We start from the raw sequence: 16,713 nt of genomic DNA, 5'->3' as shown, positions 1-16,713 counted from the left end.
GAAGTAAAGTGAACTAGCGAAGTAAAGTGGACTAGCAAAACAGAAAATTCAGTTGCTGTGAGGACCATCTATACGACATCGTTTGAAGATTACGCTCCCTTAAGCACATCTTATGAAAGCGCAAGAGTTTCAACCCGGGTCTGAGAGGAGTAACTGCGCCTTTACGTGCCTTCTTAAAAAAACGCGAGCTTGAGACAGCATTAACAACCACGCCCATGCCCTGCTCTCACCGCTCCTATGCGTGAAACTGATCAGTTGCAAGACCAAACTCTTCTGCTTTACGTAGTATTTGCTAGTTCGAGTGCCAAAGAGTCCTCAAGTCAAGACAATAGTGAGAGACTGGAATAGCAAAACAAATGTAGATTCTAAAATCCAGCAATGACGGACTGGGGATTTAATGAATAACCAATGAAGAACAAGAAAACGATGAATGGGTAATCTGTTTTGATGTGTAATACTAATACTAGGCATTGTGACCCGCGAGTTTCACGGGGTGCCCATTATGTATGCTAATGATATATGATTTTGATTGATCTGTATTGATATAAAACACTATAATCGATTTATATATATTGATATATATTGATTAGATGGATATAGAATTTTTATTCATTTGTATGTATTAGATGTACATAGGATTTTTAGCGACTTGTATATTTTTTTGATATTTAATAAGCGAATAAACATGAAAAGAGTTTGTATTTTTTTCGTATTTAATATTTTTGGTATTATATATATTTTGGAGAAAATTAATAAATAAGTGAATAAATATAAAGAAGGAGGGAAAATTATATACATAGAAATAGCATCAAAGTTATAATTATTTCATATAAATAACATATATTATATGTTAATACAAAGCGGTATTATTGCGGTGGAGATGCTTGATTATGATTCTTGAATAAAGTTTCTGCTGAAGAGGTGCAGATGATAATTGTTTTCATTGAGGAGCGTGAATAGGATGACATTTCCTTCATGTAGGAAGTGTTTTTGCGCGAATGTTGGCTAACCTTCTGTTATTTCTATTCCTTCTAGTTGAAAGATCCATCGGATTTTAGCATAATTGCAATTGATCATTCCTGCGTCATTTGTTTGTATATGTGATGGTATATCACCGATGAGTACCTGAGATAGAAAAGGGGAAAAAAATGTGGTTGTATTATGAAAGGAGAATAGGAATGTATTGTATGAATTATACTGATTTGAATGTAATTTGTATGAAACTGACCAAAGATTCGAGATCGTCTGCTCTTAGCATTATATAAAATAAGAAGTGGGTCATTAGTCTTTCTTCTTCTATGAAGAGCGCTTTGGTTACAAGAAAAGGAATGGGTTAATTTATTTTATAATAGAGAGATAAGATTGTTTTATAGAGAAAGAGTTGCTTACTGCATCCAATTGATGATTGTGAATGATTGAGGAGGATGTTCCATTCATGACAAGCTAAACAGTTATTTGGATTATATATGGCAACTCTAAAGACCATACATCCGATGTGCAAAAAACGAAGAATGGAGCCATTCTGTATGTTGTGGTCTTGTATGAATTTGTTCCATCCAGATAGCTGAAAACTGGTATCGAGTTTGATGAACCATGTGCGATTTCCATTTCGTATAATCATTGTGTTTGTCCAGTAGTTTCTCAAATGTGGATAAAATGATGGATTAATTCTCTGGAAAGAAAAGGATGAGGTATAGCATAAAGTACGTGAAAATGAAGATATGTAAGCATGAGGTTTATTGGTTTACCAATCCTTCTGGGTATGCTTGTCTATATTCGACGAGAAATGAGCTTGGCGATGAAGCTGAGATTTTGATAGATGCATAATTTATAGGTGATGAGTGGAAAATAAATAAGCTATATTTTAGTGAAGAGAGTGTAAAATGTATAATATGCGAATATAAGAGGAGAAAACTTGCTGGATATTAGTTCTGGTGGTGGATAGTCGGATATGAATGATGTGAGCCAATTTGATGCATCAAAGTGTGATGACCAATGTTGAAGATGGGGTTCAATAAATCTGGAACCTATAGCTCTTATGAAGTTGGTGCTGATTTCATATGCAAAGCTGTTATTGGATAGTGGGGTTGCTTGGATTACTTGAAGTGCTTGTCCATTAATAGTATGAAGATAAAACAGGCAAGCTATCAGGTGGTCGTTTTCTTCTATTGTTTCTATTGTCCAATCTATGAAAGTTGGTATTGCCATGAGTTTTCTGGGTTGTTTGATTTTAGTTATATTTACTTATACTTATGGTATTTATAGTGGTTGTTGTTGGTGCATAACATGTGATATGAGTGGGTGAATTTTTGTATTATTGTCATATTTTTTTATGTATTACTTTGGTGGACATGTGAATATACAGTAATGGATTGGAAAAAGACAAGAAGTTATTATTTTGTTTTGTTAGTATTTTGATGAAACTGTTGTCATGTGAATATATAATTCTGTTGAGATGTGTCAGATGGATTAGAGCAAAGAGAGCTAATAAACTAACATAAGTAGCGTGGCATATTAATGATGTAGTTTTACATATGCTTCGTAGGAAACCAAACAAAAATACATCCTGCTTTTTTCATGTTTACTTTGTACATAAGCAGATGACAACAAAATGTGATAGATAGTGGCAGGGAATCAAAAGTATGAAGACAGATGCATAGCTGGTTACAGGTGATTTTTTGAAAAGTGTGTCATGTTGAGACAATGGATTTCATGTGAGCTTCTGATGCTTAGATTCCTTGTCAAATTCTTTGTCTAAGCTTCGCTTGGCGGATGGTGCTGCTATTGGAGTAGGAGAATGAGGGATATCTGTTGTGTGAGATGTGGAAGATCCAGCTGAAGCAATATTTTTGTAGATTGAGCTTGGAGTGGCAAGAGGTGCAGATTCGTCAGCTGGCTTGATGAGGTCTTCAGATGTGGTTATTGTGTGAATTAACTCTTCTGCTTCTGATTCTGGTGTTTTTTGGTCGTTGTGTGCTCTAGAAGAGGATGGGTTGATGATTGATCAGGGAGAAAAGCAGTGAGGAAATACATGGGTGTAAATTGTCTGTGAGATGGTAGATATGATCTTATCTCACAGAGCAAAGTTTGTTTTTGAATTCTTTCATTGATTACATCAATAGGAATTGGGAGTTGCTGCATTATTGTAAAAAAATGTAAATTAAGTAATGAAAATAGTGAAGTGTGTTGAATGGTTTATTTATAGATAAGAATAATGTAATATATATCTTGGTATATCTGTCATAGATTTCAGCAACAGTCATATCAAGCAGAGTTTCAGCATATTTTTCTTCAACAGCAGCAGTTAGGTAGCCAGTGTCATCATGTATGTTGAGCTGGAGCTTTGCTTTGTAAAAGTGATAAGATCAAAGTTAGATGATGCATACTATTAGCAGTGTAAAAAAGGAATTATGTAATTCATTGAACTGAAATAGATACTTTGGTTTTGGCTTTGTGTCTTTTGTTTCACAGAAGTTGCAGTCAAATTCGATATCCATCATTGCTCCAGTTGATTTACCGCATATAGCACAGCTGGCAATAAAGAACTTCTGGTCAATGTTAACTATTGATGGAGTTCCTTTGATCCAGAAGTTTTTGATCTATTGGAAAGAAGAGAGTTAGAAATGATGATCAATGAAAAGAAATTATTTATGTAAATTTCTTCTGGTAGAGCATGTAAGAAGAAAAATGTATGTTACCAGTTCTGAAGAGGCAATGATCTGTGAGATTGGCCTTATTTGAGTATGTGGAGGAGCAAGGATTTTTTGATTGATTTTTTCATAGAGTTTCTGGTTGATGACCTTTTGAATATATGCTCTATTTTCATCACACCTACAATATTTGTTTAAATTTTTGTTATATTTATTTGTTAATGTGAAAGTGTTTGTGATTGAGAATAGGAAAGAAAGAGATATATACCAAGTTTGCAGTGAAGCTGTTTCTTGTAACGGTGGGTCAAGGATGATTGTACTATTAGGGCGAGTAGCAATGTCAATTCCTTCAATTGTTATTTGTGAAAAGAGAAAAAGAAGACAGAACAGAGTATTTGATTAGAGATATTAATTTGCATGAGTTAATTGAATTATGATTTTAAAGATAAGTAGCATATTAACCATAGTATGTTGTGATCTTTGGGCGTACAAGCAGAACTATTGGGCATGTGTGAATAATGTTCATGAGCTGAACTCCTTCAATATAAATATATATATGGTTCCCACATGGTGAACATCATTGGTCTGCATCTGAAAAATATATAGATATTAATGTATAAAAAAGATAATTTATGATATGGATATTTGATTGAATGAAAAGATGGACTGTATGGAAGAGTGTTTAGTAAGATAGTGAGTTGAAGGTTTACTCAGGATTAACAGTGATGAATCTGCGAATTGTGCGTGGTCCTCTAGCTGTTGATATTATAGATTCTGGGAATCCTTGAATTAAAGCACAAAGGAGATCTGCAAAGATAAGGTCATTCAATAAATATAATCTGTTAGCATTAATAAAGTTAAGGTATATATGCTTGTATTAGAAAAATGATAAAAGTAAAGATAGGCTTACTAAATCTGATGGAATCATTGTTTTTATATTTGTCAAGATTCCAGAAGGAAGTTAATGGGAATCGATTGTGCAGGGTCAGCTCATTTTGTTTCTGTGCTTGCTTGATGAAAGTTGTTTTCGTTATGGTTAGTTGCCATGGCACAGAACCAGCTTGGTTTCTTTCATCAGTGATGGCTGAAATAGCAGCATTGCCAATGTAGTAAGTACGGTAGAGATGAAGCTTGTTGTCTGCATAATTTACATCTCTAGTGAAAGCAATTCCCTGGATGGATTCATTCTGTAGAGGAAATGGTTATCAATTGGTTGAAAATACGATGATAAATAAATTTGAGGATGGAAAATATTTATTTCTATACTTGAAACTTTTTTAATGCAACAAATTTGTAATGTTGAATTTACCTGTTCATCGGCAAACATGAAACGCTGGAATGTGTTATGATCTTTTCCTGGGAAGATGTTTGTTTTTTCAATCAGGATGACTTTTATGATCCACTCGCTTGATTTGTCTGTCAAGGTACTCACAGTGGTGCATCTATCTTCCATATCTGAAGTATAAAATATGAAAAATATATTGTTAGTGACAGAGATATGTAAATATATAGAGTAAGAAGTAAAGGTATTTGTAATTAAAGATATTCAGGCTAAGTACTTAATCATGAGTTGCAGCTGCCAGAATTTCCTGATAAACTACATTGCGTGTAGAATTATGGGATAAAGAATCAGATGCAACAGGTCTAAGTAGAATTTTAACATTATCAGCTGTTTTGGCTCTTGATAGTGCAACATACAATTGACCATGTGAAAATACTGGTTCTTTCAAATATAATCCTACAAAATCAAGTGTATGTCCTTGTGCTTTGTTAATTGTCATAGCAAAATAGAGAGAGATTGGAAATTGAGTGTGTTTGAAAGGGATTGGATATGATTCATCATTAGAGCTATGCAATGGAATGCGAGGAATGAAAACTTGTTTACCAGAATGAATTCCAACTGAAATTTGTGCATGAATAACATTTTTGTTGAAATTTAAACAAATCAAACGTGTTCCATTGCATAATCCTTGTGCAGGATTGAGATTTCTTAGAAGTATAACTGGGCAATTTTGCTTCAAAATCAGTTCATGTGTGGGTAATCCTGGAGGGTGAACAATATTTAAGAAGTCACCGTGATCAGCTTGCTTGGTTGGATCTATGGTTTGATCAAAGCTGATGTATTTGATTTCTTCACCTGGGAATTTCTGGATCAAAATTTGGTTGACCTCGTGGACAATATCATTTGTTGTACTGAGAATAACTCTATTAATCATAGCAGAATTGTCGGGCAGAAAGTCAGACAGTGATGGATAAACAATGTTGATGATGGAGTTTACTGATACTTCATCATTAATAAAAGGAATGATCATAGGAGAAGGCAACTGGATTTTGTCATCTGCAATGGTTGGCTGTGTTCCATCTCCAATGTTTAGCAAAAGATTTAAAAATGATGGGTCCAAAGATTCTCTCATGTTCTCAGTCAGCCGTATCTTTTGAAGTTGTGGCCAGACATATGAATTGATAAGTGATGCAGAGATGTAATCTTCCTTTTGCCTTTTCCTCACTACTGGAAGAGTCTGCCGAAAATCGCCACCAAAAACAATGATTTTACCACCAAAGATGTGATCACAACTTAACAAGTCTCTAAGAAATCTGTCAAGGGACTCAATTGCATTTTTTTTGCCATTGCTGCTTCATCCCATATTATGAGCTTTGCACTCTTGATTAACTGAGACATTGCACTTTGTTTAGAAAGATTACATGTGCTGCTGGCTTCATGATGGAGAGGGATTTTGAAGCGTGAATGAGCAGTACGACCTCCTGGAAGTATTGATGCAGCTGCTCCTGATGTTGCAGTTGCTAATGCAATGTCTCCTTTTGATCTAATTGTTGCAAGGAGTGCTTTATAGAGAAAAGATTTTTCCGTACCATCAGGACCGTCAATGAAGAATGCAGCTGGAGTGTTTGTATTAACTTTTTCCATTATTTTGTCAAATGCAAATTGCTATCCAGGATTGAACATAGAGACTGCTGCTAAATCTTCTTTGGAGACAGGTATGTCAGCTTCAGCTTGTATTTCTTTTGTAAGACTGACAGAGCGAGAATCTGGAATGAAGTCTGAGAAACCATAATCCTTTATACTTTTTCCCATTATCTGTAAATATTAATCAATCAAAGCAAGGACTTTCATGATAATTTCATTTTCTGATAAAGAAGAATCTGCTGCAATGTCTTCTGATAAGAATGGTTGAAATCTTGACCAAAGTTGTTGTGGATCGACTAGTGAACAATGGACCAAGATGACTGCAAATAGCTGTCTTAAACATTGTGGCATTCCGTAGACAATAGCTTCTGATAAGCACTCTTCGGCTCCGTTGTCTATTTGAAGAAATCCTCACAATTCTGCAGCTTCTTTAAATGAAGAAGCTAGATAACCGTTAACTGTTTTCAGGTCATCAAAAGATGTGGGTTTTCGAACATGCATGAGCAATATTCTGAGATAATACCTCTCTCCTTCAATCGGATGTGCTGTTATAACACGCCCAATGACCTGTCCTTTCTTTCTAGTGTACCATATTCTATCATCTGCATCCCAGACAAAATGCTGAGGGAACTCTTTGTACAGAAGATTAAGGCTTTCTGCATGTTCATTTGTCCGATTCATTGCAAAGAATTCTGTTAGCATTGTTCGTGAAAGCCTGTCGTCTGTAATTATATCTGTCAATGGACGATTCTCGTCAAAGTACATTGATTGGTAGTTTTCAAGATGTAAATGAAGCAAAATAACCGATGGATTGATAACACTGAGATCAAAAGCATATATCCTCCAGATAGGTTCAGGTGCACATACCCATCTTGTGGATTGAAAATTTTTTATCTCATCAATGATTTGATTTGCTTGCTCAGCTGTCAACTGGTACATCACCCTATCATGGCCCTTGTATATATATTTGTAGATGTACTTTACAGCTTCGATGGCAGAATATATTTCAACATTGATGTGACAGTCATATTTTGCAAGAAGATATGGATTGTAAGGGACAATCCATCGATTATCTAACTCATGTTCTTTGATATAGATCTTGCTGCCATCATCCCGTCTTCTGTATATAGGATATGAATTTTTTTCATGCTTTGTGTACTCTGAAAAATCTTTCGGATAGTTATTTTTGCACTTGTGATTCTGTTTCATACAAGGATTACTTGGATTCATTGATCCACATGGTCCATGAAGCATGTGCTTTATAACCAAAGAATATAAGTATGGTGCCTTGTGTCTATCAGGAAGCTCTGCACAAACAATTTTGTCGTATTCTTCTGGCGAGAACATCTTTGATTGTTCCTTTAAGATGATCAGAAAATGAGCATGTAGGAAACCTCTTTTTTGGAATTCGATAACATAAGTGTAAGCAGCAACATGACCAAAAAGATGTTTCTTGAAAAGATCTTCTTTCAATTGCTCTATTTTTGCACGAAATATCCGTGTTATCAAATCAGGCCGATTCTGAGCTTCATCTGTGTCAAGCAAATGGTTCTTTATTTCAGGCCAAGATGGATTGCAGGTCATTGTAAGGAAGATATCTAGCTTTCCATAATGTTGTACAAGGGTCATAGCATCCATATATCGTCATCGCATATCTCTTGACCCTCCTATAAAACTTGCAGGCAGGATGATGCGTTTTCCCACATCTGATGCATTTGTGTTCCCTTTTGCTATGATATCGAGCAATCCTTGATAAGTCTCTGTTCTCAATTTGTTCTGTTTGTTGCTGTGAAATTCAAGGCGTGATGTCTCTAATTTCACATAGCTATCAACAGAATATTGCTGGAATAAACGGCCGATATGCAGCAAGTTTGACTGATCTCCATCTCGCATTTGGAATTTGTAAGCATAATATTCTCTGCATGAGACAGTTGGTCTTTGTCTTTTTTTCTTTTTGGCAGCTGTTAACATTAGAAAAATGTAAGAAGGAGGTCACTTGTATATGAGAGTAAATAAGAACCAGAGAATATAAATATTTGTAATTGGAGTTATACCTGTTTGTTCTGCAGAAAATAGCTGTTCTATATCATTGCATTCATTGATAGAAACCAAGTTTTCCTTTTCACAAGTCTGATGGGGTTGTTGAAGAATCTGAGTTTTTGTTTTTCTAAGAATTCCGGATGCCATCCGGTTTCTCCACGAGCAAATATCAGTGGATACTGTAATGTGTCACAACAACCATAATATTGCTTGACTATTTTTCTATCTCCTGTCTTTGTACAGATTTCAATTTCTCTTGACCTGTCTCCATTAACACTGTCATTCTCTGACCAAATTGCTGCAACTTGAGACATTGAAGGAACATTGAAAACACGTTGATCTAATCCAGGATTGGATTTCAAGAAAATTTTGTATTTATCAATGTCTGCCAATTTTCGGATAAAGATAGAATAAGGATTGTCATCAAGGACAGATTTTAGTTGCTGAACAATCGATTCCTTGAATTTGCTTGACAGAGCCATTCTATTCTGCATCTCATGTTCTGTATCATAAAAATAAAGCTGAAGATTCGATGCTTTTTCACCAGTAGAAGGTTTGAGTGGATTGACAAAATGATAAATCTGTCCTTGAACTCGAAATGTATAGATGCCTCTGTTTCTTTTGCTCAGCTCTTTGTCATAATGAACTCCCAATGATGTGAAAGCAAACATATTGTTGTAACTCCTGATACATTGTCTGAATTCAATACTTTCAGGAGTGTTTCCTTTATAGAGTTGCAGCAACTTATCCAGCATTTTTGTTTCTGCTAGACAAACTTCTCCTGATGCACAACAAAATCTTGGTGGTTCCATATAAAACCGTTTAGCATGACAATGTGGACAATCTGGAACAGATGGGAGGATGGTTGGTTCTAATGGTATTTGTTGGAGCAATGGTGTATTTTTTCTGCGGCGTATAGGAGCTAGAAGAATTGAATAGGAATTTTGATAAGCTATAATAGGAAGATAGAAAAGCTTTCTATTATGTATAAAGAGATAAAAGTAAGGAAAAATGTATTAAAGACTGTTGTCGCACCAGGTTGATTTTGGATAGTTGAGGATGAATTTGATGGTTCTGTCATTAGCATTGACTATGCTGAAAATTGATTAGTATAATTTCAGCTATAAAAATGAGAGAAAACCAGACTGCAACATTGATATGTATTATAATTATATATTATTCAGTAGTTATGGAGGTTATTAAAATAGGCAGAAAGCGTACATGTAGAAATGGGACAATTGAACCACTGAATACTAATATCAGATGACGGTGAACCAAAGAGGTCTTGTAAGACAGGATCATTCACTGCAGGAAGATTGTCTATATATATATATATATATATATATATATATATATGAATGAAAAAATCAGGAATTTGGATATTATTGAGATGATAAGTAAGCAGGGGGAAAAATTATACAAAAGAGTGAAAAATGAAATAGATACATGGATCAATGTGAGATATAGCTGATGTAGATAAGCTGTCCAATACGTGAGGAAATTGTGGAGCAGGCAAGGGAAAGCATGAGGAAGGACTTGGAACAAAAGAGGATGATGGCAGAAGAGCATCAAGAGATTGATGATGGAAAGAGCTGGTAGCTTCTGATGCATTAGTGTAAATAGGGACATCAATTAAATGGTTCTCATGCTCTGAAGAAATAGGGACAGGAGAAACATCTGTGACACTAACAACATGTGCTGGATGAAGTGGAATAGATTCTATGTTTTTGCTAGCCATCTGTGTAGCATGCTGCTGGCGTCTGATTATCTCTGCAGCATATCTTTCTTGGCGTCGTCGATTATTTTCGATGCGGTATTCATCTTGGGAGGAAAATTTACGTTTTCGAGGCATACTAAATAAAAGTAATGAACACAGAGAAATATATGGTATAATTAACAACATCAATGATTATATATGATAGTTGATCAATGAACTGAGGAAAAATGAGAAATATAATGGTGCAGAAATGACAATGACTATGGAGGTCGAAAGTAATGTAAAAGATAACATCAGAATAAGAATATAGAAACCTCATATAAGGCAGCAGGATATAGAGTCTCTATAAAATAGCAAAAGGGATATAAAATGATACTGTTACCTTATATCTGATATCAAAAAGCTATGAAGAAACGGAAGAAGGAGGAGATGACAGAAGATCCTGTAACTGAAATATATAAAAATGGTTAGTAAAATGAAATGGAAAATAGAGGGGAAAAAGTATAACAAGAATATGAATAAAAATCAAGAAAGAAGAATTTAGAGTAAAATGGAATGTCGCAGAACATAAAAACATCATGCATGCAATGAATCTAAGAAATAGGGATGGCAAATTAAAGAGCTATTATACACATCGGTTTCTAAGATGGAACATAGGAGAATATTTTTTTTTTGAAAAAGTGGAGGGAAGGGATAGTATAAAAGGCTGCTATCAAAAGAAAGCTAAGAAAATAAGATGCAGATGACATGGAAATTACAATGGTAAAATACAATGGGTAAAAGTATGGACAACGGTGCTAAAAAAAGCACATAACCAAAAAAAGAAGGAATCTTGCATGGCTAGAAAGCAAGGGATCTGTTACGAGAGAAAAGCATGCAAGGGAGGTATAAATGCATCATCATAAATAAGAGTAAAACACATAACGATAGAAGTACATATCCGACGAAGCTATAAGAAGGAAAAATGACAGAGGTTATTAATGGAAGAAAAGCAGTGGTTGATGAGATATATAAACAACATAAGCGAAACAAACTAACTGTACAATAAAAATAGAGATTTATAGAAGAAAACTAACAATAAGAGAGTAATTTACCAGGTAGAAATTGCAGGAAGAAAGATACAGCAAAATAGGCAAAACAGGAACGAGAGGAACTTGCAGTATAGTTGGATGAAGAAGCTTAGCTGTGAAAGATAGTGGGATGGAAAGAATCGGAATAATAAATTGAATAAAAGGGAAACTTGATGACAACAAAGATCGGACGGCTAGAAGAGTGGCAGGAATAAGAATAAGTATATTATGAATGGTGATAGGCAATTGCAAGTACCATACAATCAAGTGGATGCATTTAATGAAGATTAGATAGTGAAAAGGATTGATGTGAAAGGAAAATGAAAAAGCAGTATGAATGCAATTAGACGAATAACACGTGGTTAAACAGTAGTTTGAATAGCAAATGAACACATGGGCACATTAAATATCAATTACACAATGAAAGAGCTGACAATATAAAAGGCAATTCAAGAAAAGAGGAAATCGGCAAGATGGAATTGTATAGAAAAGGGATAAAGTATCAGAATAGTTTATTAATTAATGAGTATTGTTAAAATAATTTTTTTGAAACAAACACAAGCTATCTTATATTTTTTGAAGCTAATATCTAACTAATTATTGATTTTATAGAGAATAAGAAGAACTCTGGAACTAAATATAGCGAAAGAAACATTTTTGAAATACATGAAAACGATCTTAGATTTTTTAGAGAAAGAATGTAATTAACAATCATGTTTTTTGGACAAGCATTTTGGGGAAAAAAGATTTTGTATATTTATTTATTTATAGATAGATATATAGCTGATTATTGTTCTGTATTTGCTATATTTGTTTTATGTCACTCAGGCTCAAAATGTAAAAATTATAAGTTGATAATTTAATATATTTTGAAATACAGGAAAATGATTTTACATTTGTAAGAATAAGAATGTAATGAGTAATCCCTTGTTTAGCCTAGGATTTTTTGGAAAACAAAATTGTGCATTTATTTATAAATAGATATGTAACTAATTATCGCTTTATACTTGCTATATTTGTTTTATGATGCTTACGTTTCAAATGTCAAATTGCTTATTTTTAAAATGTCAAATTTATAAGCTAATAATTTAATATATCTAACAAAGATTATTAAAGTAGGATTTTTATATGAATATAAGGCAACACAAAATAGAACAATTGGTTTATAATTTATTGGGTAAATAACAAGTTTTTGTCTTGGTTTATTTTGGTGACGAAATGAATATACAAAGTTTCTACAATTTTTTTTGCATGAAAAAGATAAAAATGCAAGCAATTAATATATATATATAGATTATAAAGCAGGGTGTAAATTCGTAGGAGGAATATAAAAGGCAAAGACCACAAAGTACAAATAAGAGGCAAAGACCACAAAGTACAAAATTGGGATGTTAATTACAAAGGAACCAAGATAGGAGGGCATAATTGGAACGTAAAAGGTCACAAAATCACAAATGCGGACGGCAATCCTCGAAGACAGCTGAGGGCACGGCCTGTGAAAAGACAGAAGAGGCCAAAATGAGCAACAAATTACGGGGAAACCAAGACAATTGACTGTAGCAAAGCCTTCGCGGCTTTATGTAGTTTAGGAAATTCTTGTGTTGCACTGACTAGCACTGTACACCAGGAGCATAAATTGGGACTACTGCCAAACAGGGTCCATCCTCGTACATTGCCAAACAGCCACCCAAGACTCTGATTGTATCATCAGTAACACCCCAGATTGTGTGTTTTTTTCGCTCATGCTCTTTATAGACGTCTTTTCGACGGATTCCTCATCCCTGTTTTGTCTGAGACGTCAGTCTTTGGTTGGAGTCTCAAGTCAGGTGAAGGGAACAGACAAGCATAGCATTTAGGGATAATTTCAGAAAACTCAGCTGAGGACTCTCACAATTTCACTGGCCTCTCCTAAAGTTTGTAAAATTACACAAACTTCCCCTAAAATTAAGATTTTGATAACAAAATTATTCCAATTCGAAAAATAACATTAAAAAAGTACTTTAAGAAGAGAGTTGAAACTTTTATTTCATAAATACACCTTATGCATGTATACAAGTTGTATTAGTAAAAGAACGAAAACAATTAATACACACATTTTATTACTCAAAAAGCTCACGTTTAATGAATTAGATAATATAAATAAGTAACAAGATTACTCTAATGATCATAAGATTCAGCAAAACAAACTATTCATCTCTTTTGACATTATATTTGCTACGATTCTTGTGATATTAAATAGAAAAAATTTTCAAATTTTGCATTTCTTTTCCCCAGTTTCTCATTTACTAATATCTAACGATTAAGTAATTAGAATAATAATTAGCTATTAGTAACTAATTAACTGTTGAAAATTTCTTTAATTATGAACGATGACTTGTAATTACAAGATAACATCAAGTAATATACCTAATGACGCTATTTTGTAATTAGTAGAATTTGACAATGACAATAAATCAGTTGTACACAATATGAGAAGAAGGGTTTGGTTAGAAGAGAAAAATACAAGGCAAAAGAAGGTTATTCATGAGGGCATTTTCTTTGAAACTGTTAAAATTGTGACAGTTGTTAAGTAATTTCGTGAAAGTAAAGGAGAAAGAAGAGAAAAGAAAGACAAATTTGAAATTTTTTTTGTTCAAAATCACAAGAATCATAACAAACATCACATTAAAAGAGATGACTAATTTGTTTTGCTGATTCTTGTAATTATTAGTGTAATTTTGTTGTTTATTTGTGTTGTCTAATTTATTAAATGTGAACTTTTTGAATGGTAAAATGTGTGTATTATTTGTTATTAACTTTCAATTATTTTTATTCTTTTACTAATACAATTTATATACATGCATAATAGGTATATATGAAATACAAGTTTTATATCTCTTTTTAAAGTACTTTTTTAATGTTCATTTTTTTAATTGGATTAATTTTGTTATCAAAATCTTAATTTCAGAAGAGGTTTGTGTAATTTTGCAAACTTTATAGGAGACTAGTAAAATTGTCAAAAATTTTAGAGGAGGTTTCTAAAATTATCCCTAGCATTTATGGCCTCCCAAAACTAGCCATCGGCCCGCTTCTATGGAGTATAGACTAGGGCTGCAAACGAATCAGCGGCTCGAATACGAGCTCGGTCAATATCGAGCTCGAGTCAAGCTCGAACTAATCAAGTCGAGATTGAGTTTAAAAACATTAAGCCCGTTTTATTTTTTTTTTAATAGTAAAATTACATATATATTCCTAATATTTTATTATTTTATTAAGAAAAATTATTATTTTATTTATTTTTTAAAAAATAAAAATAGTATTAATATTTTTTTTAAGGTCTAACTTGAGCTCGTCAGCTCGAGCTCCAGTTTGAGCTTCATAAAATTAACTGGAGGTTCGGTTCGATTAGGCCAAAACTCGACTCAACTCGACTCAACTCGTTTGTACCCCTAGTACAGACCATTGTGTTCCTATACTGCTCAAATCGAATCATTCAATAGGTTTAGTGTTCTCATTCTTTTTACGACTAGAATTTTCTTCCAGTTTTTAAACTTGATCGCTAAATTGGAAGTAGCTAGGTGCAGTGACGGAGTCAGGATTTTTTTTTTAGGGGTCAAAATTTTTTCTAACAAAATTAGCTCAATATGTTATGTTCAAGATAATTTTCATCTATTTAAATATATGATATCTAAAAATATCAAATACTAACTTTAATTATAAAAGTATATCTATTTTATAAATATGCAGCATAGTATAATGAAAATTAAAACAAAAAATAATCTTTGATTAAATATCTTATAACATCACAAACCACTCAAGTTGCACATCATGAGAAAATGGTCCAATATGTCACCTATGAAGAAAAAATATAGCTATTTTCAATTTAAAAAAGATAAAAGTGATGTTAACATATCTTAAAATTTCAACATCTTTTTTTAAAAGTTAATTAAGGATTATATTTTTTCATAGAACTAAATTTATTTATGATTGAATAAGTGCTAAATTTTCTAACAACTTCCTTTTTTATGTACACAGTTAGATAATCATTTAAGAAATTATTTTTTAACTTATTTTGGAACTTTGTTTTAATTATCTTCATAATTGAAAATGCCCAATCTGTAGTTGCAGTTGACACAGAAAGAGTAAGAACAAGTAGAATCAACTGGGTTAAACTGTATATTTGTATATGGGTCAATAAAATAATTATTTTTGTTTTAGCCCATTGACAATTCTGAATTGGGTCTTTTTGTTAGAATATATCATATTGGGTCAATTTACTATAAATTATCAAATTATATATTTAATTTTTTGAAAATTAAATAATTAGCATAATAAAAAATAAATAACTTTTTCTGAAAAAAATTAATTTAAAGGTGGATAATTCATACACACACACAAAACATAAAAACTCTCATAATATAAATTAAAATTATAAAAATTAGGGAAATTAACTTTATTTTACACATATTTACATAGGGGAGCCATGGCCCCTGAGCCCCTTGGCTCCGTCATTGGCTAGGTGATGGAATAATAGAACATGATGGATTCAAATCGGCTAATTTCTTAGATTATACGTTAAAAAAAAAATAATCCGCCAAAAGTACCTCTGACAGGGGACTTTTCTCAAACTATACGGGGCGTGCTGAGTCAGCACGGCCGCATAATAAATTTTTTTTTTTTTTGAAAAAGTCAGCTGGGTCAAAAAGCCTGCTGCAGCCGTGCTGATTGGGCACGGCTGCAGACAGGCTTTTTGAAAAAAAAAAACGTCAGGCGCCTGACAGTCGAAAGGCGTCAGGTGCTTGACAAAGGCCGACAAGGCCATGTGAAAATAGTACGTAAATTATTGAAAGTCTGGAAATTTATTGGGCGATGAGTATCGAGGCCGTGTCCAATCAGCACGGCCACAGTGAGATTTTTCCCAAAAAAAATGCTAGCCGTTCAAATGAACGGCTAGATTTGATTCAATTCGATATAAAATGGTTTGGCACGGAGTTTCCGTCTGCTCACTCTCATTTCTCACTCACTCTCCGAACCGCACTCTCATTTCTCAGTCTCAAATTTGCTCTAAGAGACCAGGTGCTCTTTCTTCTTGCAATCGGAATCTGTGAAGCAGCTGCTCTCTCAAGCAGTATCTCTTGGGTTAGGCAGATTTGCTGGCGACTTGAAAGTATCTTTGCTCTCTCAATTGGTTTCTCGGGTTAGGCAGATTTACTGGCGACTTGAAAATCTGTTGGCCGAAACTTTTTTTGACAGATTGATAGTAGTAGAAAAAGTGTTCGGTTATTTTTTAGAGCTTGCAGAAATTATTGCGTGAACAGGCAGCTTCATTAT

General features: G+C 33.5%; 2 protein-coding genes across 2 annotated transcripts; both read right to left on the bottom strand.

Annotated features, from left to right (window-relative positions):
- Nucleotides 1-5,209: 5,209 nt before the first annotated feature.
- LOC113758538 (ATP-dependent DNA helicase pif1-like) lies at nucleotides 5,210-6,576 on the bottom strand. The gene is made up of 2 exons (XM_027301351.1): nucleotides 6,277-6,576; nucleotides 5,210-6,169 (listed from the first exon to the last, which is right to left on the bottom strand). Exons 1-2 carry the CDS (start codon nucleotides 6,574-6,576, stop codon nucleotides 5,210-5,212), a joined length of 1,260 nt encoding a protein of 419 aa, XP_027157152.1.
- Nucleotides 6,577-6,987: 411 nt separating this feature from the next.
- LOC113758531 lies at nucleotides 6,988-8,214 on the bottom strand. Its single transcript, XM_027301345.1, has one exon. The coding sequence runs from the start codon at nucleotides 8,212-8,214 to the stop codon at nucleotides 6,988-6,990; it is 1,227 nt and encodes a 408-aa protein (XP_027157146.1).
- Nucleotides 8,215-16,713: the final 8,499 nt, after the last annotated feature.

This window comes from Coffea eugenioides, chromosome 2 (assembly GCF_003713205.1).
Source record: "Coffea eugenioides isolate CCC68of chromosome 2, Ceug_1.0, whole genome shotgun sequence".
NCBI classification, from domain to species: domain Eukaryota; kingdom Viridiplantae; phylum Streptophyta; class Magnoliopsida; order Gentianales; family Rubiaceae; genus Coffea; species Coffea eugenioides.
Note: the sequence above shows the minus strand (reverse complement) of the source record. Positions and strands in the feature narration are given on the sequence as shown.